The sequence below is a fragment of the Passer montanus genome, unplaced genomic scaffold (genome assembly GCF_014805655.1).
Source record: "Passer montanus isolate IOZ18808 unplaced genomic scaffold, ASM1480565v1 scaffold9, whole genome shotgun sequence".
Classification (NCBI taxonomy): domain Eukaryota; kingdom Metazoa; phylum Chordata; class Aves; order Passeriformes; family Passeridae; genus Passer; species Passer montanus.
Window position 1 is genome coordinate 646479 of NW_024374367.1, and position 24253 is coordinate 670731.

Consider the following 24253-nt stretch of genomic DNA (forward strand, 5'->3'; position numbering starts at 1 on the left):
ACGGGGGTCCTTTCTGACAGTCAAAGGGAGTGCAAAAGTTTTACAGAGAAGGATGTGTCCTTAGTGAAAGCCAAGGCTAACACTCCTCAACACAGCCCAAAAATGTCCTGACAAGAAAACAAGGCAGATTATTTAGGTCCATGTGGAGCACTTGCTATCCCAAGAGTCTGTTTTTCTGTGAGGGCCTGATAAGTTCTGATTAAAACCAGGAACTTGAATCTCTTTTTCTTTGTTTCACATCATTCAAGTAGGGCAGAAATTTCCATCTATGATACCTGTGTAACCATCTCCCAAGTCAACAGAACACAGTATGCAAAAGGTTATCTGGTTCAAACACTGGGTCATGGCTCAGCAGGCAGCTCAGTGGTTTTAGCACCAGGCTTCACTCTCATGGTTTAAATGGTAATTTCCAACAAGCTTTTTGTCAAACAACATGTAAGTAGCAATATTCTTTCTACATTATAAATCAAATGCATTCCTTTTTCTCTTCATTCTCCTATTTTCAGACTTCCATTTGTGCCTGATTCCACTCCTAAAGCACAATGTGAAATGACACCTTGTTCTATGTGACACTTGGCTCTTCAACAGGCTGTCAGTGACCAAGCTAATGCTTCCAGAGCAAAGAAAGAAATGTTTCTGTTCAAAAGCTTCCCTTGAAGCAAACTGTTTCTGACAAGCGTTGTAATAGCTTCTTTGAAGCATCTTGTCCCCTTGTGTCAGGCAAAGAGATACCCTCAACTTCATCTTATAATCAGCTTTCTTGCTTACATTGTGTATCTGAGCTAATGACTGAACTGAAATGACACTTAGACAGAACTTTGAAGGAAAGAAGACATCAGTGCAGAGGAATGTGGTAGATGAAGTAATACAGAACCAACAAGCATCACATTGTGACTCTGAGGGATCTGGAGACAGAGAGCATTCCTTCTCAAAATGCTGGGAGCTTAAATGAAGGCTGCTTCAGTACAGCACATTGCACCTACAGCTGTCATGTTGATATGCCCATTAAATTAACCTTATCTCCCGCATCACATCTTAAAATTGAGATGACAAGAAGTAGATTCACACCTTGTTCAAAAGCACTAACTTTGCAAACTTCCTCTCCAGACATCCCACCAGACCCACCCCAGCATTTTGCTGCAAGTCTGTGTCAGAACAGATTTAGGACTTCAGAGCTCAGCCCACCATGGACCAGTATCAGCAGAGCAGCTCAAACTCTTCAGTAAATATCTGTCTCTGCAAGCCCTACACATACTGGAAAACCAGGTATCCACAGCTTATGGGATGGAACACATCTCATGATGAATGCAAGAAGAGTTATACATATGAAGATAAAGGCAAAGGGGTTCACTGCTACAAGCACAGCAGTTCTCCTACCACAGCCAAGGTCTTGGAGCCCTGTCCTCCCACCATGTCTCTTTAGACTTACAAGCTCAGATATCAACCATCAGCTCACTTGCAGACAGAGAACTGTGCTGGGAATAAACCCAGTTTCTCAGGCTTCCCAGACAACAAGTCTGCTATTTGAGCTACAGACACATTTTAGTCACATTACCTGCAATTCTTCAGCACTGTTTCCTTCCCCCCACCCCTCTTGACTCCTGGTTATATAACTAGATCAAAAGATTGGATGAAATAGGGCAAAGGGAAGCAGGGAGGCTGCACACGTGATCACATGCTCCGGGATGAGTCATTAAACCGGAGACAAACACTGCCATGGTTACACTGCTGCCATCTCACCCCGGGCCCGGAGGACCTTGACAAGGCACCAGAGAGCACAAAGCCATGCTTGTCTGGAGAGGAAACTTCCCTCCCCACACTCCAGCAACTGCCCATGTCACCTCCTCCAGCAGCCAACCTGCCACCTGCACTGTGCCAGCCAAGGGTGTCTTCAGGACAAGGTTGATAATAGCAAAACCTAAAGGCTCAGGAGCCCAAATTATTATGTCTCCTCTATGTTTGGAGATGTGTTCTGCAATCCCTATGTAGACTCATTCCATTTCTGCATTTTACCTTTTCTTTCCTCTTAATGATATGTAATAGGAGCTTTGGTAAAACCTAAACACAGCTGGATCAGATAGGTTTTTTAAAATACAATTCTCATCTGACCAGAAGCCTGAAGCCCAAAATTTGAGGACAGATTTGGTCCCACACTGAGTACAAGCCCTCATCTGCCACAGCCACGTCTGCTCAGGCTGGTGTTTGTCCTGCCAATACAAGTTCTGAGGTGAGGAACACAATCTGTGCCTCAGCCCACATTCCTGAGACATATGCATCAAGAGAGCTCTTCCACGCTAGCAACAGCTCCAAACATCTCACTGATTCAGCTGCAGTGGGATTCAGGGGACAGCCAGCTTCCCAAAGGCTGCTCCTATCCTTGCCACCACCATGAATAAAGCTTTACACGAAGTTTAACTAATACAATTATAAAATCACAAGTCTAACCTTGCAACAGCTCCCCCCACACCTGTGGCATGAGCTGGCAGTTACAAGCAGGAATTGTTTTGCTGCTGCTTTGTATTAAACTCCTGATTATGTGCACAGCCTAAACCTAACCCAGATGAAAAGCACAGCTCCCCGCTGCAGTCATGTGGCTGCTCTCCAATTTGGTGAGCTCCAAGCTGTGTAAATGGGACCCACACTGGGACAGGAACACATTAAGAAACAATAACTACACACACTAACACCTATTTTGTATAAGATCAGGTTTGATCTTGGGTTGGAGGGAGTGTGGGAACAGCCTCGTTGAACAGGTCCCATCAGGTAATCAATGGAATAATCCTGCCCCAATTTTGCCAAACCTACATATACAACAGAATGCAATTATGGTTTTGTAACAGGAGCTCGACACACTACTCTGACATGGTTATACAAGTAGTGTTTTACACAACACAAAAAATTCATCAGCCACGTTTGCATGTTGACAACTGTCTGATCATGCTGGAGCTGCTGTGCACTCTAGGAAGACCTGGGCACCTAGTCACATTGCCTGCTTGAGAAGAGCATTGCTACCAGCCTGGGGGTGACAACCCAGCACAGCAGGATGAGCCACAACAGAAAAAGAAGGCTTAAGTCTGCCCAGCAGAAGACAGCCAGGTGTGGCTGTTGGCAAGGGTGTAAATCCATGCCATGGTTACACGCTGTGGGCACCAAGAATCACCAGTTCACACCAGCTTTGTTCTATGGTTTGCACTGCCCTGACCAGGTCTACAAAGAGGATCTCCCAAAGTAGTATCAATGCAGCTATTCCTTCAGGTGGGTTATGGCTCTCTGTCTGAGACATCCCCAAACAGTTCCCAGGTTATGGACACCTGCACACACCCAGGCACTCTGTCCTGCAAGGTCCCCTCAATGCCAAGAGGGGCACAACTATCCTTTCTCATGCACTTTAGAGGTGTGAAATGTGCCTGCACTTTCAAAACCCAACAGACCTAGTTACAGCACAGCTCTGGTTTGTGCTGCAGGCCAGAGGTTGCCACTTTTCTTTGCTCAATAAGCAGCAGCAAGCACCACCCTCAGATGTACATACAAACAGGGGGAGGTGTTTGGTTTCTCGACCAACACTTGCATGTCACAGTGTTACAATTTAGAAGTCTCTGTAAGAGAGTCGTGACTGCTGTGTGTAACGCTGCTTCAGATGCTCCCCGAGTGGTGTGACTGCCAGAGCTGTCCCTAAGCACTGCTCACAGCTGTGACTCATGATGTGTAACACAGCAGAAGATTTGTCCCACAGTCAGGCACCTCCTATTGCAGCCAAGCTCACCTCATCACCTGCTCAAACTTCTGATACAACAGCACAGGATTCAGCCTGGAAAATATTCTCTAGATCATGGATTCAGCAGTGAATTGCTCTCGACACAGCCTGCTCTGCAAAATGGCTCAGGTTGCTGCAAAGTGTCATGAAGCAGCAGGTTGTGAGGTGTGACATTCATGTAACTAACAGTGTCTTCTGACACCAAGGTAAGTGAAAAACAGTGTTATAGCCAATCTCCATGCTCCAAGGCAGACCCCAGTAAGTCCAGGTCTGTGCATCCACAGTTTGGCTCTAGCAACAGTCAGCACTCCTAGGAGGACAGAAATTCCCATTCAGAAGATCTGAGGGTCTCCTACCTGAGGCTGCTGCATAAGAAGATCCAAGAGACCTCTCAGTGGACAAACTAAGTAAGCTGGTGACTTCCTTGCCTGCCCAGTCAGTAGCCAGCTTACAGGGCTAGATAGAGGTATGTACACCTCCTCCTGGGAGACCAGTTTAATTGCCAGGGTAACTACAGTGACTCCAGGAAAGACACAGCACTGAAACCCAGACACCTGTTTATTTCTAAAATAATTTCACTACAGAAACTCAGGATACCAAACAGGACAATTTTGCTGAGTCTTTGAGCATTATTTCCTACTCTAAGGACAGGGATGTGCATGCATGGTACAGAAGATAGCTGCATGTAGAGCAGTGAGCAGTTAATTCTTACTTTGGGAGCTTTCTTTTGTCCTGCACAGAGAACAAAGAGCACTTAAATATTATTACAGGCCTTCTGGGAACTTGTATGCAGTTTGTGGGCAAAAGCCTGTCAGAGACTAGCTAATACTAGCTAGTGCTACTACAACCAGTACTGAGCTGTCAAAACAGGAATGGGAGGAGCACTGAGGGATGGCACAAGAAAGTCTTAATTGCACAGCTCCAGCTGCAACTCAGTCCCTGACACACTGAACTACAACTGGAGTGCCAAAGGCTGGAGGAGCAACTCCGCAGAGCTAGCCCAGCTGCAAAGGCTCTGACAGCCTGGAAGATGCTCTCTGGGGTTATGTGATGTTTCCCCAGTGTGCTGGGAGCTGCAGTGGTGGGTAGGTGATGTCAGAGTGAAACTGTACCTGGCTTATGAAGAACAGCGGTTCTCTAACTGCAGCACAGCAATCAACTCGGAGGCTGGCAACAGCCAGAGTCCTCTGGCTCATCCTGAACTCAGCTGTGCAATATAAATGAAATATTTTCAAAATACTCTTTGTATGCAACTGGTGCAGCTGTTGCATGGATGCCTCACAAGAAGGGAGAAGTGGTGTCTGCACAGAGCATCTCTCACAGAGGTGACATTGTGTGAAAACACTTGAGCACCACAAGGCTGGGCTGGAGGCAGTAAATTCCTTGTGAAACCCCTCAAGTACAGCGTAGGTGAAAGTAAGGGAAAAGCTCAGACTCCCTTCCTCCAGGCTTTACCTGTTGCAACACCCAGGAGAGGCACAAAGACAGAGCACATCAACACCTGGTTGCCTCCACCCAAAGCACTGGGAAAGCCACCTTAGAGGGGGTCGGAGCAGACAGAGCAGGACACAGCCCCTACGGGAGCTCGGGGCTCTCCGCGGCAGCCGCTGTCAGGGCAGCTAATTAGCAACAAGACTTTGTTCTCCTCGGAAAATAATCGGGCTCAGTCTTCGACGGCAGGGCGCCCCTCCCAGCCACCAGCGCTTAACAAAGCCCTAATTATGTAAGTATTATATAACCCGGCACACCTGCCCCCCCGCGCTGCCCCGGCACGGCGGACCCGCGCCCGGCCCTCTCCGGCCACCAGCAGCTGCCGCTGCTGCCGGCACGACAGCCGGGACCAGCCTTTTGTCCGCTTGTCCGCACAGGACCACGGCTGTGGGAGCTCCCAAGGCAGGCCCCGCGCCCTGCCCAGCGGGCAGCCAGGCCGTGAGCCGGGGCAGCGGCACCGGCAGCCCCAGCCCCGGCCGAGCGCAGCCCGCTGACCGCAGCAGTGACCGAGTGCCGGCACTGCCCGCCCCAGCTCTGCTGCCGGCTGCGGTGCCTGCTGTCCTGCTGAGTCACAGCCCGTGCTGCCAGGCACAAGGGCTCTTTCGGGCTGAGCCTGCTCCCAGGGGAAGCTTCCCTCACCAGTCAAAAAGCACGTACAGCTTCACTCCCGTTGTTGATTTATCTAGGAGTTAACCACCCCAGGTCTGTCGTTCATACCTGTCACTGTAACCAGACACAGAGTCTGTCATGTTGGTATAACAAAGAGTGCTGCTTGAAGTCTGAGTAACATGTTTTTCATTTCTCTAAGTATCAGTAAAGTGATCACTCGCTGTGGGTTCAAGACACATACGTGAAATCTGCAGATTGCTGGTGAGGGATGGCAGGCTGCCTCTGTCCCCAGCGCAGGACCAGAGAGGATGGAGGGACGAGATGAACTCTAAAGAAAAGCCACCAGCACTGTCTCTGTGGGCCAGAGCATGAGGAGGGAGCCAGACCACGAGCATGCACAAGTCAAACCCATCTCCAGTCTCCTCTGGCAAGAAGTAAGTCCAAATAAATGGAAAACTTTAGAAGATAAATTACAAGGCAACACTGCCCTTCTTTTTTCCTTCAGACATCTTTCAGCATATCAGTTGCTGATGAGGTTATGTTGCAGAATAAAACTCCTTTCCTGGCCTGAAGGAATCCTTCAGGAACAAAAGGCAGCAGAATTGAAGGGCAGGAGCAAGGAATATACCACCCAGAAACCAAAGGGAAAGGACGCGGCCAAGAATTGCCGAGAGGCAAACTGGAATATCAAACAGCCAACTCTGGTGACAGGCGATATATCTTCTAACCCTGGGATTATGCAAGCAGAACCAGGCCCCAAATACCCAAGAGATCTTGTTCTGGCTGGGCCTCAATGCTGCGGACGCTGAGACCCGGGTTACATAAACACCAAAGAGCACTTATATAACTGTTGTATGGCACAGGCTCGCAGCCACTGGCACCCCATTGCCACTGGAGTGTGGCAGGTACCTGCTCTGGCACCCAGAGCCTCCTCCCATCCCTGCACAAGCCCCTGAATGCAGCCCAGGTGAGGTGCTCGTCAGGTTGTCCTCCCTCTTGCAGGCACCGCAGGCTCACGGTTCCTCTGGAGCACTGGGCAATCCCATATCCATTTCCAGCTCAAAAGAGGGTTGTGAAATTTCAAATCAAACTTCGCAGGAACAGCAGGTTCCTCTGGAGCACTGGGCAATCCCATATCCATTTCCAGCTCAAAAGAGGGTTGTGAAATTTCAAATCAAACTTTCATAGTGCTTTGAGATGGCAACACCTGGAGAGATACAGAACGTTGCTACCTGCCGTCCCTCTTCTAGATATGCAATCAAAACATTTTCCTGATGGAAGTCCTCAAACCTGAACTGCTCCCTCCTGCCATGCCCCCTCTCTTGCACACTGTGGGCACCAGTGAAAACAGGGAAACAAGGACAGGAAAGGCACCCACTGAGGGAGCAAGGGAGGCAGGGATCGGTCACATTTGTCCTTTAGCCAGGGGTGTGCGAGAGCAATGAGTTACATAAAGCTACTGCTCTGGAGTCAGGAAGTGTTTCAGGCTGAGTGCTGGGAAGTTTTCAACAAGCTGTGCGCAGGAGGGAACTGAAACCTCCCCTTTCTGGTTATCCCAGTTAACTAGTAACCCAGAATAGAGTTCTGTCAGCCAGATTATGAAAATTACCATGGGGATCTAAACCACAAGTAACCGGATTTAACCTTATTTATTTTCACAACACTTCAAAGCTTTTTTAAAAAAGAGAAATATGATCTAGTTTATTGAGGTGGCTAAATATTGATTTAGGTAACAAATTTTCTCTTTCCAGCTTTAGAAAATAGATGCATACGGGGGCTTGACACGTTCCAAACACAGTGAATCCAGCTGGCTGCTACCATGACTCTTCTAGGGATAAATTTCAGGGACTAAGAAAAGAGGACGAGTAGGGGAGCAAGCATTCTGCATTATGCAATGATTACATAAGCATTAATTTACACTAGGTAGCTGGGAGTTGTAGCTTTATACCAGCATACCCTCAGAGCAATGAGAAATAATAAAGAAGGGATTATTGCTGCCACACACTTCCAAGGCCACCAAAATGGCAAACAAACAACAAGCACCAGCTGAACTTTAATCTCTGCCTCAAGCTCACACCATAGCTTTGCTCAGGACCTGCTAACAAGGACAGGGAGAAGACAGGTGATATTCACTCCTAATTTAAAAGAGCAGCATGGGAAATAATCCCAGCACAAGGCATCCTCCAGCATCTGAGTCCTCCTTTGTTGTTGCTCCTGATGGTAGTGGTATAAGGGAGGAGTGATTTCAAAATTATAATAGTGTCATTTGTACCCTAGTCAGTGTCAAAAGAGTTCATGGGCATGATGAGCTCCTCACACTATCCTGTGAAACCCCCTCCTGTTCATCTTGTAGAGGAAGAAACTAAACCAAAGCAATCAGATAGGCATCAGTGCTGAGAAACTCAAGTTGTTGGCTTCCTGTCCTATGCTCTAACCAACAATTCTGTTTCTTCTCCATAAATATAATTTCCTACTTGAAAAAAACAAAACATAGTTGTGGATTTTTTAGAACTGTAACAAAGCACAGAACTTCAGCTACATCCCCTTTTTCTGCCTCAGTCTCTAAAAAAATTTTAGAGGAATTTTTAAGGACTCTGTTTAATGAGGGAGGCATCACTTGGGAGAAAAATTCAAATTGTTGAGTTTGAGCCTGTGTGCTACCGCATTCCACTGGCACTTCTCCCATCAACTGCAGCCAGAAAAGTGACCGAGAGCACTGGAGAAAGTTAATAAGACCAGGATGAAAGACCATCGCTGAAAGAACAATCTGTTTCTAGTTTTCCTTTCCAAAATACTGGTGCTGCTAAAGGAGTTTGACAAAAGGCTGCAAAGTTGTTTGTGGCAATCAGACTCACACAAATTGAAGTCACAGTGCCACAAGGACACCCCCCCCCACAAATACACAACACCCTAAAAACTAAGGACATTACAGCCTGGAAAAGAAACAGGCACATGTTCCTTCAAAAGGTTCTGCTAAAATGACAATTACCTCTATGGTCAAGAAAGAAATATATGTGTATATCATGAGGAAACAGGGATTTTTACATAAAAGACATTTTTCTTGCAGCATAACGGGGATAAGTAGTGTACTGCAACAAACCTTGATTTACTAGCTGGTGGGTATTACCATAAAATAATTAAAATCTCCTCTAACTTTCTAGCAACATTTTAAAAATAAAAAAGTATCACAGCATTGCATATACAGGTGCTTGCTACTTTGAAGACCCCAAAGAAGTGTTCAGGCATCTGGAGTGAGGAAAAGCTGGATAAATCAGAGAGGAAAAGAAACACTGCTCAATGATTGAAGCATAAAACCACGGAAGAACATGATGATGTGTAAGTTCTGCACGGACTCACTCAGTGACCTTGTGCAGTTTATCATCTCTCTTGGGACAGGCAGGTTGTGCAGAAGTGTGATGGAGACACTCTTGGATCCACCAGCCAGAAGGAACTTCAATAAGTTATCAGTTAAAAAGGCTTCCTCAAAGAGAGACAATTTTCTACTGCTAGAGACTTTGGTAGAGGCTGTGACAAACCTTGCCCCAGACTTTACAACTTGACAAATACAAAGAGGAGTTAATTTGCACTTTTGCTCTCTTACTTTTGTACAAATACCTTTCCAACAGAAATTTTTGAAAGGCCTCTAACCTTGTATTCTCCCTCCATCTATGACCTACAGTCTCATTTCCACAAGCATTTTTCCCTCCCTGGCTTCTCTTTTTATACCTATTATCTAGACTAAGTTACATAAGCCACTTGTATCATCACCCAGATTCCTCATTTATCCAAACTCATTTTCTATTGTAATTCCATTTTTTCTCAGTTCACACTCTCCCAGAATTAGCTTCTTTGTCCTGCCACCACAACCACAGAAATAAGATGGATTTTTTTTTTTCTTTTCCTAGAACCCCCCTTCCCACTACTGGGTAACAAATATTGCATAGCTTATTTCTATAAAAACTCTTCATGACAACCACACTGCACTTCTGGAATAAGCCAGGAATCCAGAGCTGGAACTCCTGGGGACCATTTTTGATTAGTCTGTTAGGTTCATAGCATGACTTTGGAGGGATTTGCCACATGAACAAAGTGCAAGAAACCTGGCATCACAAAGTACCCCACCTCAAAGTAAAAAGTTAAATTACAAATTTAGAAAGTTCTTCAAATCTGAGCAAAGTTTTTTCTCCAACAGATAACATCCTCCCACCAGCAAACAAATTAAGTGGCAGCTATCCCCAAACTGTGAACTCCCATTAGGGTTTCACCAGCATCTTCTATTTGATAAGGGGGAAAACAGCCAAGTAGCTTTTAGTCTCTTAGGCACTAATTAGGGGATCTGGAGCAAGCACCAACAGCTCTGCCTGGTGCTCAGATTGTTGCCCGGTCAGCAAGTCACCAAATATTTCACTGACAAAAGAAGCTCTTGAAACTCTTATCAAGGAGGATGTTGCAGGGAAAGTATACACAAAGTCGAAGGGGGTGGGGGAGAGGACAGTGGATATAAAACAATACTGCTATCTCTCTTGAGAACTGCCTTCTCTCTTGGAAAAAAGAATTTTCACAGCATTACAACAGCAGCAGAAACTATAACAGCCAGACCCAGAATGTCAAATCACCAAAGACTTCAGAATTATAGGCACAAAGGAAGAGTGAGCTTCCTTCTCATGTCCCCTCCATCAGGCCAACAGGCACTGCAAGGCTCTGAAATCTCAACCTCTTCCACCCCTGCCTGGTAAGAAGCACACTAAAACCTGAGACCTACAAAAGAGCCTTGGTTCCTGATGCCTTTTACTAGCCACTGAGTGGGGTGCTCCAGCCCAGGGGTGGGAAAATGAATGGCCTGTAACAGGAATGCAAGAGGGAAAAGAAAACAAGGGAGAAAAAGAAAGAAAAATCAACGCACAAAATCCCCCACCTGTGTCCTACCTGGAAACTGCTGAGACTCATCCAAGAGTAGCATGCTGCTCAGTGCACCGAGGCGAGCCCTTTGCCTGCACACTTGCTCAACGTGGCTGCACACTCTCAGCTCTTCTGCTATTCTTGTCTCAGGGTCTTCAGGACAAAAGTTTCCAGTCAGTCCTGACAACTCCTTATCTCTGCCCACAGCCCAGCGAGCACTAAATCCACTCTCACTGGCTGCTCAGTTCGCAGGCGGGAAAAGACTCCTGATAAAACAGTCCAGGGTACAGGCAGGGAAACCTGCACTTAAAGTTTCTGAAAATAACTTTGGTAAATAGCTCCTAGTGCTTGAATCCACCCAGCTGGTGTGACGAGAAGCAGTACGTATATATCCTCCCTGCACCCAGCCGAGACGGACCAGGGTCACCGTTATATAACTAGTTAAATATGCCTCGTGTTCAGCCTAAATAAAAATTGTCACTATCTCCTCCCCTGCTTGGAGAGTCAAACAACACAGCCCTGCCCGAGGTAGCTGCTGCTCCACTGGGGACTGCCTGGAGCTGTGCTGCCGGGACGCTTTGGCTGTACTCGCTCCCTATCAGCGGGAGCAAGCTCAGTAACGCCTGGGAAAAGAGTTTTAGAAGAGAGGAGAGGAGCAGGGAGGCTGAGTGGGTGTGTACAGGGGAGGTCTCTCTCCTCTGGAGCAGCAGAGCTGCACGCTGTACGGATCAGATCCCATTCACTCAGCCTGTGATCCAGTTCAACTAGTGGCAGAGACCAAGACTGAGAATAAAATAAAAATCCTTACATAACCGTCCAGGCTCCGGTGGGGCCCCGCGCAAGGGGAATCCCAACAGACAACAGGACATTCAGAGCGGGGACACGCGGGACCAAAACTCTGCTTCCGTTTCCGAGTGGTGCGTGGGAAGGAGATGCAGAAAGGAGTACAGCCTCTCTGCCTTTGAAAACAATTGGGATTTTATGAGCTATTTGCATGATGCCTTCTAATTTGCAAGAAACCTGGACAACTGAGACTGAAACTTGAGCAATTTGATGGAGCTGGTAACCTGTTTGCACAGTAACAGGTGAAAGAGCATCCTGTTTGCTTGCTTAAATCAGCAGCTTGTAGACCACTGAAAGTTTCTCAGTTTTCATGAAAGAACTTGTCAGAATTTGTGGAGTGAGAGATTAGTTTAAGTCAGTCTTTGTCCCAGTTATTCACCTGCATCAGGACAGGCACAAGAGAGAGTAAATAAGTGCAGAATAAGTCCTTTAAAGCTGTAGTTGAACCCCTAAAGGCTATCCACCCTGCCTAACCTTCTTCAGTGTTGCAGACTTTTTCCACACCCAGTTCCCTTCACAGGCATATCTAATGCCAGTAATAAACAGCAAACCTGAGAGACACATAATGAAATTAGCCCTCTGGTAGTGAGCATTTGTCCATGTAACAAAGTCAGCTGCTTATTGAAACAACTGGTGAGGGAGCTCTGGGAAAGCCAGGACACGCACAAGAAACGCAAAGCAGGCGGTGTCCGAACAGCCCTCGCACAGACCTGCAGGACTCCAGGACAATGAGCTGCACTCACAACAGCAAAAGCTGACCTAAAGCTGATCTAAAGGTCTGCAAGCACAGCCAGGGCAGAGCCCAGCTCCCCTTTGTGTGACTCCAGCCATTTTTATTTGACCTTCTGTTTGAGAGGGTAGCAGGGCACTGTGAATGCTTGCTGCCATCAAAACACCCTCAGTGCTTCACGCTTCAGGGTACACCACAACTTTGAAACAATCCCGACATGCGTTTTCATAGTTAGAGCTATATAAATGTCACAAAAAAAACTCCCAAAAAACCCCAAAAACTGTATTACAATTAAGACCCTCAGTAACAGAAAGCCTTTCACCTATGTCACAGATTCAAACAGCCTGGCTGGCACACAATGTTTATCAAGGGGGAAAAGAGGGACAAATATATTGAAGAAGTGCATAGCCAAGGATCTTGTAACAGGCCTTATAAGGACTTTGTACGGTTGGAATAAATAAGCAAACATGACCTCAGCATCTGACCTAACAGATTTATGAATCTGGAAAGCAAGATTTAAAAACAAGTACTGGGTAAATACAACTGGGTATTTGCAAAGCATGCAGTGCTGGTTTTGGCTGGGAGAGAGTTAATTCTTTTCTTAGCAGCTAATATGGGGCTATGCTTTGGATCTATGTTGGAAATAGTGTTGATAATAGAGATGTTTTTGCTATTGGTGAGCACAGCTAACACAGTCAAGGCCTTTTCTACTTCTGACACTGTCCCACCCATGAGGAAGCTGGGGGTGCACGAGGAGTGAGGAGGGGACACAGCTGGACAGCTGACCCCAGCTGGCCCCAGGGATATCCCCCAGACCATATGGTGTCATGCTCAGCATATAGAGCTGGGGAAAGGAGGAGGAGAGGGGGGATACCCAGAGTGATGGTGTTTGTCTTCCCAAACCACTGTTACTGTGATGAAGCCCTGCTTTCTTGGGGATGGCTGAACACTTGCCTGCCATGGGAAGGAGTTGATGAATTCCTTGTTCTGCTTTGCTGTTTAACTATCTTTATCTCAGCCCACGAGCTTTGTCACTTTTACCCTTCCAATTCCCTCCTCCATCCCACTAGGGGATAGTGAGTGGCTGTGTGGGGCTGAGTTGCCAGCTGGGGGTAAACCACAACAAATCCATATTACAGCAGTGAAGCATGAGAAAAATGGAAGTTCAATACACTGGGGGAAACAGGAAACCTATACCTGTCCTTCTGCAACACAGCAATAAAAAGGGAATTTCCTTCTTCACCTTAGCATGCAAAATGGAGAAGTAATTTTTCTAGCTCTTCTACTCACAACAGCCTGCTGGTGAGGCCACCACTGTTAGCCAGGATAAATACATATTCACACAACCAAGAATTAGATCTGCCTGAAACAGTCAGTTTATAATATGATCTCCTCATGGAAGGTAATCTTGTTACAGATAAGTCCATTTACTGAACAGCTTTTCCATGAGCCCAGTCTTACCAGTAAGGAACAACGTTCTCCCTCCCCTATGGGGTCTGAAATCTTACCCAGCTGTCACACTTCACCTTCCTCCTCTCAAATCACAAGGTCTTTGCAATGGTACAAACTTCTTGTGCTATATGTCACAAGAGGCTTCTCAAAAAGCTTTTGTCACCTGAGAGATTCCCTTGCTAACAACTTAGGGGATTACGTGTAAAAAAAACCCACACAACACTATGAAGTTTGTATTTTCATAGAATATTAAGATAAAGGTCCTTCAGAAGATGTTTTTTATTTGGCTGACAGGTGTTTCCAGCAGCAAGGTCAGCATCCCCGAACACTGCAAATTCACAAGCAGTAAAACTCATACTTAAACCTGTCTATACAGACAAGAAACTTGACCATAAAGTGTTTCAGGACATTAATTCCTCCGTATAGCAAAGAACATTATCTAACTGAAGTCAGTTAAACTAAATAAATTTCAAACAAAATGTCCCAAAACATGCATTCCCTTCAAGGAGTAGCTCCTTCCCCAGCCCATGCATGTTGGCCACCCTGAACCTCTCAACCCCTGCTCCACAGGCTGAGCAGCTCCATGACCAGATCCAAGCCCAGCAAGGACAGCATCAGAAGAAGCACTGGATCTCTGATGTGCCACCTTGCTCCTGGTCCCTGCAAGCTGGGGTGCTTCCCTTCTCTCCAGGCTGTTCATCCTCATCACCACCCCATAAAGCAGAAGAGACCTTCCTTGCCCACCCTCAACTGCTCTGGGCTGGCTGCACAGTCCCTTCCCCACCCCACAGCTTTCTCCCAGCCATGCTCCACAGGCAGCAGCTCCCTCTGCACACCCCACTGACCTCCACTGTGCAGGGAAGCTGCCTACTAACCCAAATTGTTTGTAGGTTACTGAACATGAACTAGGCTTGACAGCCACATTTCACTCTTGATTAGCACCTGCTAGCAGCACATACACATCATTAAGGCCACTTTCCCTGTCCTAGTTTCCATGTTGTTTTAGCAACACGGAAAACACACAAGAATCCCAGGTTTGAGTTGGACACGGTATAAGGTGTTGTTTATCCACCCAGAACAGTTCAGACAGACTCACACTTGGACTCCACAACACTCTGTGTTGGCAACTGAGTATTGCTGGGCTTTGAGAATCATTTGCTTTTAAAACAAACACTGCACTGCAAATAAAAATTCTTTTTGATAAGATCTAAACCAACCATGGAAAACCAGAGGAGTTTTTCCATTGACTTTAGTGAGTTTCAGACTGAACCATAAGGCATAAAATTTGATTTTTCTCATTTTATTTTATTCATATAAATCTTGGTGTATATTTTTTTTCCCAAACTCAGCTAAATCATAAGTGGGGGGAGGTTGGAAAGTTGTACATAATGTAACAAAAATCTAATTGCACAAAATACAGGAAGTGACACAATGCAGTACCTCTTGCAAATGCTTTTCACACTGGCACTGTGGCAAAACACACTGCTTGAGATTCCAAGGCTTTCAAAGGTTGTTTAAATGTACCAAAGAAAATAAGCCATTACTAGACAAGATGTAATGATTTAAAATCGAAGAATGTATACCATAGATATTTATCATCATTCTAATCAAAATTAAATCCATTCAGTTACAATCCCAATTACATTCAAGAAACTGATTCCTCATTTCTGTAACTTGCTACATTTCTCTGCTGCTGTAGATGACACAACATATTTGTGCACCACTGAAGAGGTTTTTGGTACAATTTTAATTTCATTCCATTCATTTTCAACTATGTGCAAATTTGACATAAATCACAAGCTAAGTACACAAAAGTACCACTTTTAAATTGCGTCTAACAGTTCAAGTATTTAAATATTTTACATAGATGAAGATTATCTGCAGATGTTTTAATTGCAAAATTTGTTTTGACAGAGATTTAAACTAGAAGTTTCTGTTCACCTAGCCCAAAAAGATTTTATCTTGTAGCTTTCTCCTGTCTCATTCCTATTTGCATATTTGCAAGTGAAAATAAAGTCCTCTGACTCCTACTTGGAATTTTTTTGAGGCTGAGTCAGTGAACTGCATATTGAAGAAAATGTGAACAAGACATTTTAAACATCTGCAGTACAGAATACTGTTAATAAAAAAAATACTTTGATCCAATCATTGAAGCAGACACTTCTAAAAGTTCAGTGTTGCAGTTCCTTTATAGCCTAAGCAAGAAGTTAAAAAGATAAAGGAAATAAATGTGATGTGATATTGTGTTTTGAAATCTGAAGAATACTTCTAATTTAATTAAAACAGTTTCTCAACTCCTTTCACATGTTTATTATTTAATATTACACTTGTATAATATATAGCTACATGCACATTCTTTTTAACCAGTCATTAAAACCAGCACAATACCATATAAATTAGGGGGAAATGAAATTAAGGAGCCCTTGCATGGCTTTATTTTAAACTCAGATGAAAATCAGTGTTTCACCCAGTACATTTGAACATAAAAGTGGTGCTGCCTAAAATGTAAACCAGAGGATTTTCACTTTGGCTTCTTCACACTCATCCGGTGAACTTGGCAAAGTGACTTTGCCACTCCTTACCTGTTCAAGAGGGAAAATACCACATTACAAATTTGCTAATTAGTTTCCATATGATTTCATCACTGTTACAGCAGTTGCAGCTCAGGGAATACAGTGCCCATAGCAATGGTGAGGTGTGGTACAAAGCTGACAATCAGAAATGTACACGAGGGAAAGGCACCCAACAGGACAGAGGAGCAAGTGGGACTGTCCTTTGTTAGAGATTCTCCGGCATCATGACAAAAAAATGCAAGTTTTTGACCAATAAAGCACAACCTCTATATGCTGCAAAGCTTATCAGAAAAGCAGGAAGACAAATTGTGGCAATTCTTTGTTCAGTTAATAACTGCTGACCCTGCTCCCCACACCTTCATACTAATCTCACATTTGTGGCAGCTTTAAGAGAAGAGATAAAATAGAGGCAAAAAAACATTTGAGAAACTCCATATACATATATATAGAAAATGCAAAGCCATGGACGTGGGCTGCTCCTGAACTGCACAGAAAGATTTCTATTTTGTATTCCATCATACGCAATAGATCAAAGGGAAGGAGGGAGAGAAGAGGGGGAAAGCGTAGCTGGTTATAACACCACATCATTCCACGAGATCTGCCAGTCCCTGCGCCCCATTGGCGGCTCCGAAGGAAGCAGAGCTCTGGCGTCATCACCTCCTTTTAAAGAAGTAAAGCTAGTCATTACTCCAGGTTATATAACACTCAGACTATGCCAGACTTTGTGCCACCCTCTCAAAAAGGAAGCCGCTGTCAGCGAGCCTGGGAGGCGGGCAGGGGAGTCACCGACGCCTTCCTTCGGAGCTTCCCCCTGCTCGGGATAAGCCGAGGAGACCGGGAAGAGTCCCCGCGTTCGGACAGAGCCAAAGGCTCAGCGACCGACCCGCGACATCGGCAGTCCGTAATCCCCCGCGCAGGGGGCTGGGGGACAGCACTCCTCAGGATCTCATCCTTCCTTCCCCAGCAGCCCCCAGGCCACACCTCACCCTGCTGAGAATAACCTAGTTCGCGGGGTTAGCTGGAATGCCGGAATGAGGCAGCAAAGCCCCGGCGCTCAGGCACCACTCCTCCCCACTCCCTTCAGTTTTACCGCAAACAGCCCACAGGCACCTCCGCCGCCCGCCCAGCACCGGAACTGCCCCAGCGCAGCAGAACGCCCAGCCAGGCAACCTGCAGGGGGGAGATAACAAAGCAGCCAGCACTGGCTGCTCCAGCAAAGCACTCAAGAGGATTTTTCTTTAACATCACCATTCAGTGAGTCCAGTAAATCCAGTTCAAGGAAGTTGGGTGCCACGACGTGCTGGGGACAGGGACCCTCGCTGGCTGGGCCGGGCCAAGCCCCTCAAATTGCACACACAAACGTCATTTTGCTCTGACACACACACTGTGCCCCCGGGAAACTGCCAGGATAAAAACAATAGGTAAAATCTGCAGCCTTCTGTAATGAAGCAAAATTCCCAGAGAAATCAGTGGGGTTTTGCCTAAATGAAAGGCAAACCTCCTCTGCGACTTCAATGTAACCCTTCAGCATTACTCAGTAACCAGGTCTGCTAAAACTGTCAATGCTGCCATCCCATCTCCTTCTAGCTTTGATACTAACTGCATCTTTTGTATTTTATTCAGCGGGATTGTGGAAACATAGAAGCCAGCCAGCTCCTAATTTTTTGGGTCTTAGAAAACCAAAACACATCTTGAACATAAGGTTTCTGGACACAGAGAATGTATGCTGAACAGACACAAAGCTCTTATCACTTTCAAGACCTGAGAGAACAACAAAGCCCCCCCAACTTCTTAGTTATAGTACATCACCTGAGAAATGCATCTGCTATCTGCAATTGGATCCACATTTAGGGAGTTACCCAAACCATCTGCGGCTGAGCCCCACACTCTGCATCTATATGATAAAGTACATTTAAACACTATGATTCATAAAGCTCATTTTCTATGAGCCTTCATTAGATCTAATGTAATGCAGTTTTCTACAACAATTTTATTAAGTTTAAGCACACGTCAATAGGCAGGATATTAGTTGACAGGTAAATTCTCTTACAGGCTGAGATTGCTTTTGTACCTCTTATGATACCCCACAAGCCAACCTCTTTGCAGGCAATTATTGGCTTGAAAGACAGTGTACATAAAGTTACTATAAGCATGAAAACCTGCCTGGCTTGTAAGGAATCTCAAAGTGCACAGTGGTACATCAAAGTTCTGATCCAACTCTTTACTAAGACCAGAGCCATTGCATAAGCAAGAAACCTAGACTTGGGCAGAGGCTTGTTTCCCCCAGGATATGCCCTTCCAGTTTCCTTGGAAATAGTACTGGTGGGCTCTAGAGGGAGCTGCATCCAGCCACAAGTAACCAAAACAAAAGAATCTATATAGAGAAGTCCATCAAGAAGGAAAAAGCGAGATTATGTCAATCACCACTCTTCCTTTTTCCCAAGAAATTCACCTTGTGCACTGCAGACATCCACTTGTAGATTAAAGTGCAGGATTGTAACTTATGGGGACTCACCACTCTGGCATAAGTACATACAGAACACAGAGGAGTTTACAGTTAAAGCCTCCCTCATGATTGTCTTCAGTGCTTTTCTAGGCTTAGGAAAGTCCTGATTTCTGTTTCTTTCCATACCTTTTGCTCCAACTCATCCACTTTCAAACAACAAAAAAGACCCCACTCTCCACTCCAAACTTCCTCTGATGGCTTGTGCCTTTCCTCAGCCCCAGCACCTGCCTGCAGCTGAACAAGGACAGGAGATCAAAGCACAAGTCACCAGTCTGAGGCAGGAAGCAGGCAGCAACCAAGGCCACTGTGCCACACACTGCAGCAGATGGAAGCAGGGTTCCTCAAAGAGCAGTTCTGTTCTCTGAGGCTGTCTTGACCTTGGGATGCCCATCTGCCCTTGGGGCCACCTGGAGACACAGCTGTGAAAGGCTGCTTTCTAAAAGGAGTGGAGAGATTAAAGCAGTAAGTACCTAATTGCTCCTCCTCTTCTTAAGGAATAAATTAAATTTTCTAGCAGATAGGAAGGACAACTTAAAACCAGTGTTTCCTAAAAGAAAATGCTGTGCAGTCTGGTCAAAAGCAGAAGGCAAAATGTTCCAGGATGTTGGAACAAATCTTTATTTACCAACACAAGCATGATCATGCATTTCAGTGAAAAAGTGCAGGGAAATTACTTTCTAACAGCAGTTTCTTTTTTCTTCTCCTTTTCATCTCCAGTGGGATGGGCCTTTCTAATTCTGGATATAAAATTATATATAATACCATTTAGGAAGATAGGAAAGTATCTCCATGCTCTTCCTCTGCCTCTCTCTCAGTTTCATACAGGTAAGTATAACATGACCTAATTTATAAGAATAACCACAGTCAAAAAGCAAAAACTCGCATATTTGAGGAGGAGGAGCCTACAAAATGAACAGATTTATACCAAAGACTTTCCTCTCTTCCCCTGCAAGGACAGAAAGTTGCTCTGTTCCCAACCACACACATCCAGCTGGGGACTCCCACACACCCCAGTTTTGTTTTGTTCCAGCACTTTGTTGGGGAGAAGAAAAGATAGAATGCTTTGGGGTGGGAAGCACATGAATAACATCATCTCCAAAATGAGCAGCAGATCTCTGTACCTTCAGGATGCATTCATATATCATTCAAAGAAATATTAACCCACACTTCCACATGATTTTACAAACAGATTTCCAAAATAATTTCAGCTTTAATAACTCCAGGTGCTAATGAACTTTCTAGTAAGTATGCTGTTAACTACTCATTTTTCCCATTAGATTAGACAAAGAATTTGCCCAGGCAGCTACAAATTGACTTCCCTTGCAATGTAATTGCACCCTATAATGATGACCCACAAAGAGCCACAGCGGAACACCATATTAAACAAAATCCATACCTGCTATAATTTCGTGCCAACATTTTTTCCCTCAACAGCCAAATGAAAATCGTAGGAAAAGCTGGTCAAGCAGGACCCCTTTAAATGAACAGACTTTCCTCTAGTGAGGGCTCAAGGTAAGCAGAGATCTTTTCAAGCTTGGATCAGCAGTGGGTGCCATCTGAAGTCATCAAGAGCTCCTGCCTTGGTATCAAGGGGGGAAGTTCAGAACTGTGAGTTCCAAGTGGCAGCTCAAGTTCAAGCCAAAAGCAGTTACTGAAATACACTGTGGCTCATGCTGCAGAAAGGAAAGGTGGCTCTGTTTGAGCTATCAAATCTCGTAAGCAGGGTGAGCAGTTTTAAGAGGCTAGGGTGAGGAGAAGGCTCTCTCTTCCCAGTCACTCACCTCATGTGCCAGTCTCTCTGGCACATGTTCTGACATCTCCTGATGCCCTCACCCTACCAAGGAGCCACAGTGCAAAACATCACTGCACCCGTGTGTCCTCCTCTCCTGGACTTGCTATTCTGTACCACCAAGCAACTGTGCTTCTCATTCACTCCTCTTTAAGAGTCTTTATGTCCACAAAAACCCACACAAAACAGTCTTGGTTTGCTCCAGCATTTTGCCAGAGAGTAGGAGGAACAGTATGAGTCTGAGCTGGGAAGAGGGAGCTCCTCCAGTTCTCCAGTAGTCACAGAGATGCCACAGAGCTCGCACATTCCCAGCCCTGGAACATGGGGAAAGAAGGGGGACAGGAAAGGAGGAAAAGTGCAGAACACAGGGCAGGAGACAAGGTGTTTGTCTTACCACAACAGTATCACCTCATATGTTATTATTTGGTGTTGCCTGGTATCTTTGTACAGTTAGAACTGCAGCACTACTGTAGTACTGGAAAATTGTTCACTAGTATACCCTAAAAGCACTGATTCCAACCCGTCTGCTGTACCATGCCCTGTAATGCAAACACAACTAGGAGCCTTTGAGGACAGGGTCTGAATGCTTGTGCTCATTAAGACATCTTTGAGAGAGCTGAACAACCACTTCTACCCCAAACTGCACTTTAAGAAAGTGTTTAACCCATATACTCAGAGGTAAGAAAACAAGCAACTTGCCATCACTATTAATAGCAGAATTACAGCGGCACACATGAATAAGATATAATGAATTCCAGAGACATCAGTCAGAATAATCCAGAGACATTCCCAAAGTGGAAAAACAGAACAGTACAGTGGGATTCATTCAAACACTCAACAGCTTTCCTTGGGAAGGCTCTGAGGTATAAACGGTCCATGCATTTGAAATGATCTGTAAAATCCATACTGGAGATTTGTTTCCTCTTTGCTCAAATTAGCTTTTATTCCTATGGAGTCCTACACAGCCCTGAGCAACAAGCAGGATCAGAGAAAAAGTGCAGGACTTGAAACAGCCCTTTATCTCTACAGTCATCAGTACATCACATTTCTAGTGAAAACGATTCAGGGAGTTAACAAAAAAAGTTTCTAGCAGTCACGCATTGCTATCACAAAATCAAACATGATAAAACAGGTGCTGCAACCCACAAGTGATGAGAAAACAGATGAAGTGGGCAGGGATGACAAGGCTGGAAAAGCACTGGCAGCCTCTGGCTAGGACTGAAGCGTGCTGCTGGGATGGGTGTGCAGTCTGGCAGCCAGGGAAGGGGCTGTACGAGTCAGAATAGGTATGTTCTGGAAGGAGCATTCTGGAAAAAATAAAAGACTAAAGCTGGAAGATTTTCTACACATGATGCTCAGGTTCATTAACTGGCCACCACTGAAGAAATGGATAAATGATGGAAGCCATGTGGTTATTAGCTTTCACTTACTGAGAAATACTCAGAAAATAAGCTTTTCAGGCTCTTTTGATTCCTTGAGGGCAGGGGGAAAAGGATGAAGAGCTGTGTTCTTCAATATTGAAAGCCTGAACCACACAAGTACAAACTAACTCTAGACCACCTGTAGGACAGCCTATACTAAATGCAAACAAAACTGAACAGAAATGAGAAAAATGTGCCAAAACTGAAGATAGCACTAAAGCTCCAGAATGTAAAAAGAACTTCTAGAAGACTATGAAACTGAAATTACACACAAAGATTAACTCCACATAGAACATGTATCAGAAAGACAAAAACAGGTTAAATATGCAAAACACAAGCCACTGCTAAGTCTGAGATTATATGATCAACCACCATCAAAAGTGTGGATAACATTACATTAACACTGGAAAGTTCTTAAGTGATTTGAGCCACCATCAATACATGGAAATCCTAAACAAAGTCACCAGCCTGCCATCAAACTGTAAAAATGTTATTTTTGTAATGGATATAATCACTATTATTTAAAACAAGTAATCAGTTTCCATTTGGAGAAAATATTTCTGCAGCCTGTCAGCCTTCCAAGGAAATAGCTTTGAAAGATTAATAATCATCTAAAGCCTGTAGTGCTAGAAATATGCATGAGCCCATCCTCAAGAGAAAGATCCCCCCAGGACCCCCAGTGGGATCAGAACAAGCACAATACCAGGAGGGGAGGAGAACAGCACAGCTGGGAATAGGGAGAACAAAGTTCCAACTGAAATTATTAAAATTAAGCTTTTTAAAAGCTTAATAATATAAACACTAGAGCACAGCATCCCTTCTTATGAATAAAACTGTCTGTTCCAAATATGATATTTATGAATGAGGTTAGTCTACAAAGCGACAGGACCATAAACATCAGATGGGCAAAATAAAATGAACCTCTTAATTCTGAAGTTGGTTACATTTCATAGGCTAAAGAGCAGGAGATTGGTTTATATTAGATCTAAGGTGATACAGATGCCAAATGACATTTTGGAGGCAGTGTGTAGCTGTAAGGAGATATCAGGAAAAGCAGACTGGACACCTCCACAGAAGATAATAAGTACACATCTAAGCACCCATAAAGCATTCTGATGTTGTGGCAGACAGAATTAAAGCTGAACAATCTGAAACCTCAGAGGCAATCTAGCTTTGCTCAGCTCATGGGAGTTTTCCTTTGCACCTAATGAACAGCCATAAAAATACTTCATGTTAGTTTTATGTAAATTCTTTTTACTGTTCCTCATTATTTTCTACATTTGTTAAATTTTGTTAAATTAGTCACTACAAAAGTATAAAACATAAACACATTTCTAGTGTTTTAACATGAAAATAAATATCTGTCATTAGCAGTTCACAATGTTCTGTATACCTACATTGATCTTGTTTGCTTTGGAAAGAATAATCCTGACAAACAACTGTGAGTATCCACATACAGATGTTGATGATAAAGCACATAAGTCTACAATAACAGACTAGTGGAATAGTGGGAATGTCCCACTTGGAGGTGACATACAGACACTCCCTTCTGTTAATGAAAGTTTGGGAACCATGTCACACTTCCTCCTGCTGCACTGGCTGCAGGGTCCTGCAAACAAAGTGACATTATCATCACCACTCTGAGACAGAGTAATCTGACCTTGTAGCTCTTCTCTGTGTTGAGATTGGGAATTCCCTTGTTTCTTACCTGAACTAACACTTCCATTGCTGCTACTTTCTCATTAGAAAAAGCCATCATGTGAATAAAAAAAAAATAGGAATGCATTTGTTTTTGTGTAAGCATTTTTATAAAAGCATTTAAAATCAAAACAATATCTTCAAATAGCACATGGCTGAAAGAATATAACAACAAAACAAACAACACTTGATGACAACAATTTATTTTAAAGCCAAAAAATTCTTCAGTAACTAGAAGAAGAGAGAAGTATCTGTTTTTAACACATTCTATGCTAAGGAAAGGAAAACTACTCTCAGTTGGTTTAGGTAGGTGTATTCAAATACCTGCATACCCTTTGAAGTTATTAAAAATTGCAATTTTAAAGGAAGCAAATAGAGCATCCCCTTAGGCTCTGGCTACAGTTTTGTGATACAAAGAGTTTGATGGCAAATTCAGCATGGGGAATTCCCACCTGAGCTCTGCATTCCTGTCTATGTGCCCTAGAACA

The 24253-nt window shown here is 44.5% G+C and overlaps 1 protein-coding gene across 3 annotated transcripts in view; it reads right to left on the reverse strand.

Annotated features, from left to right (window-relative positions):
- Positions 1-24253, reverse strand: part of RAD54L2 (RAD54 like 2) — a 74327-nt gene that overhangs the window by 22091 nt on the left and 27983 nt on the right. Inside the window, exon 1 of one of the 3 annotated variants that reach the window (XM_039733930.1) lies at positions 10781-11379. The exons of the other annotated variants lie outside the window; for them this stretch is intronic. Coding sequence (XP_039589864.1) covers positions 10781-10814 — 34 coding nt within the window. The 5' untranslated portion in view covers positions 10815-11379. Of the gene's footprint in view, positions 1-10780; positions 11380-24253 lie in introns of those variants that run through there. 3 annotated transcript variants of the gene reach the window in all.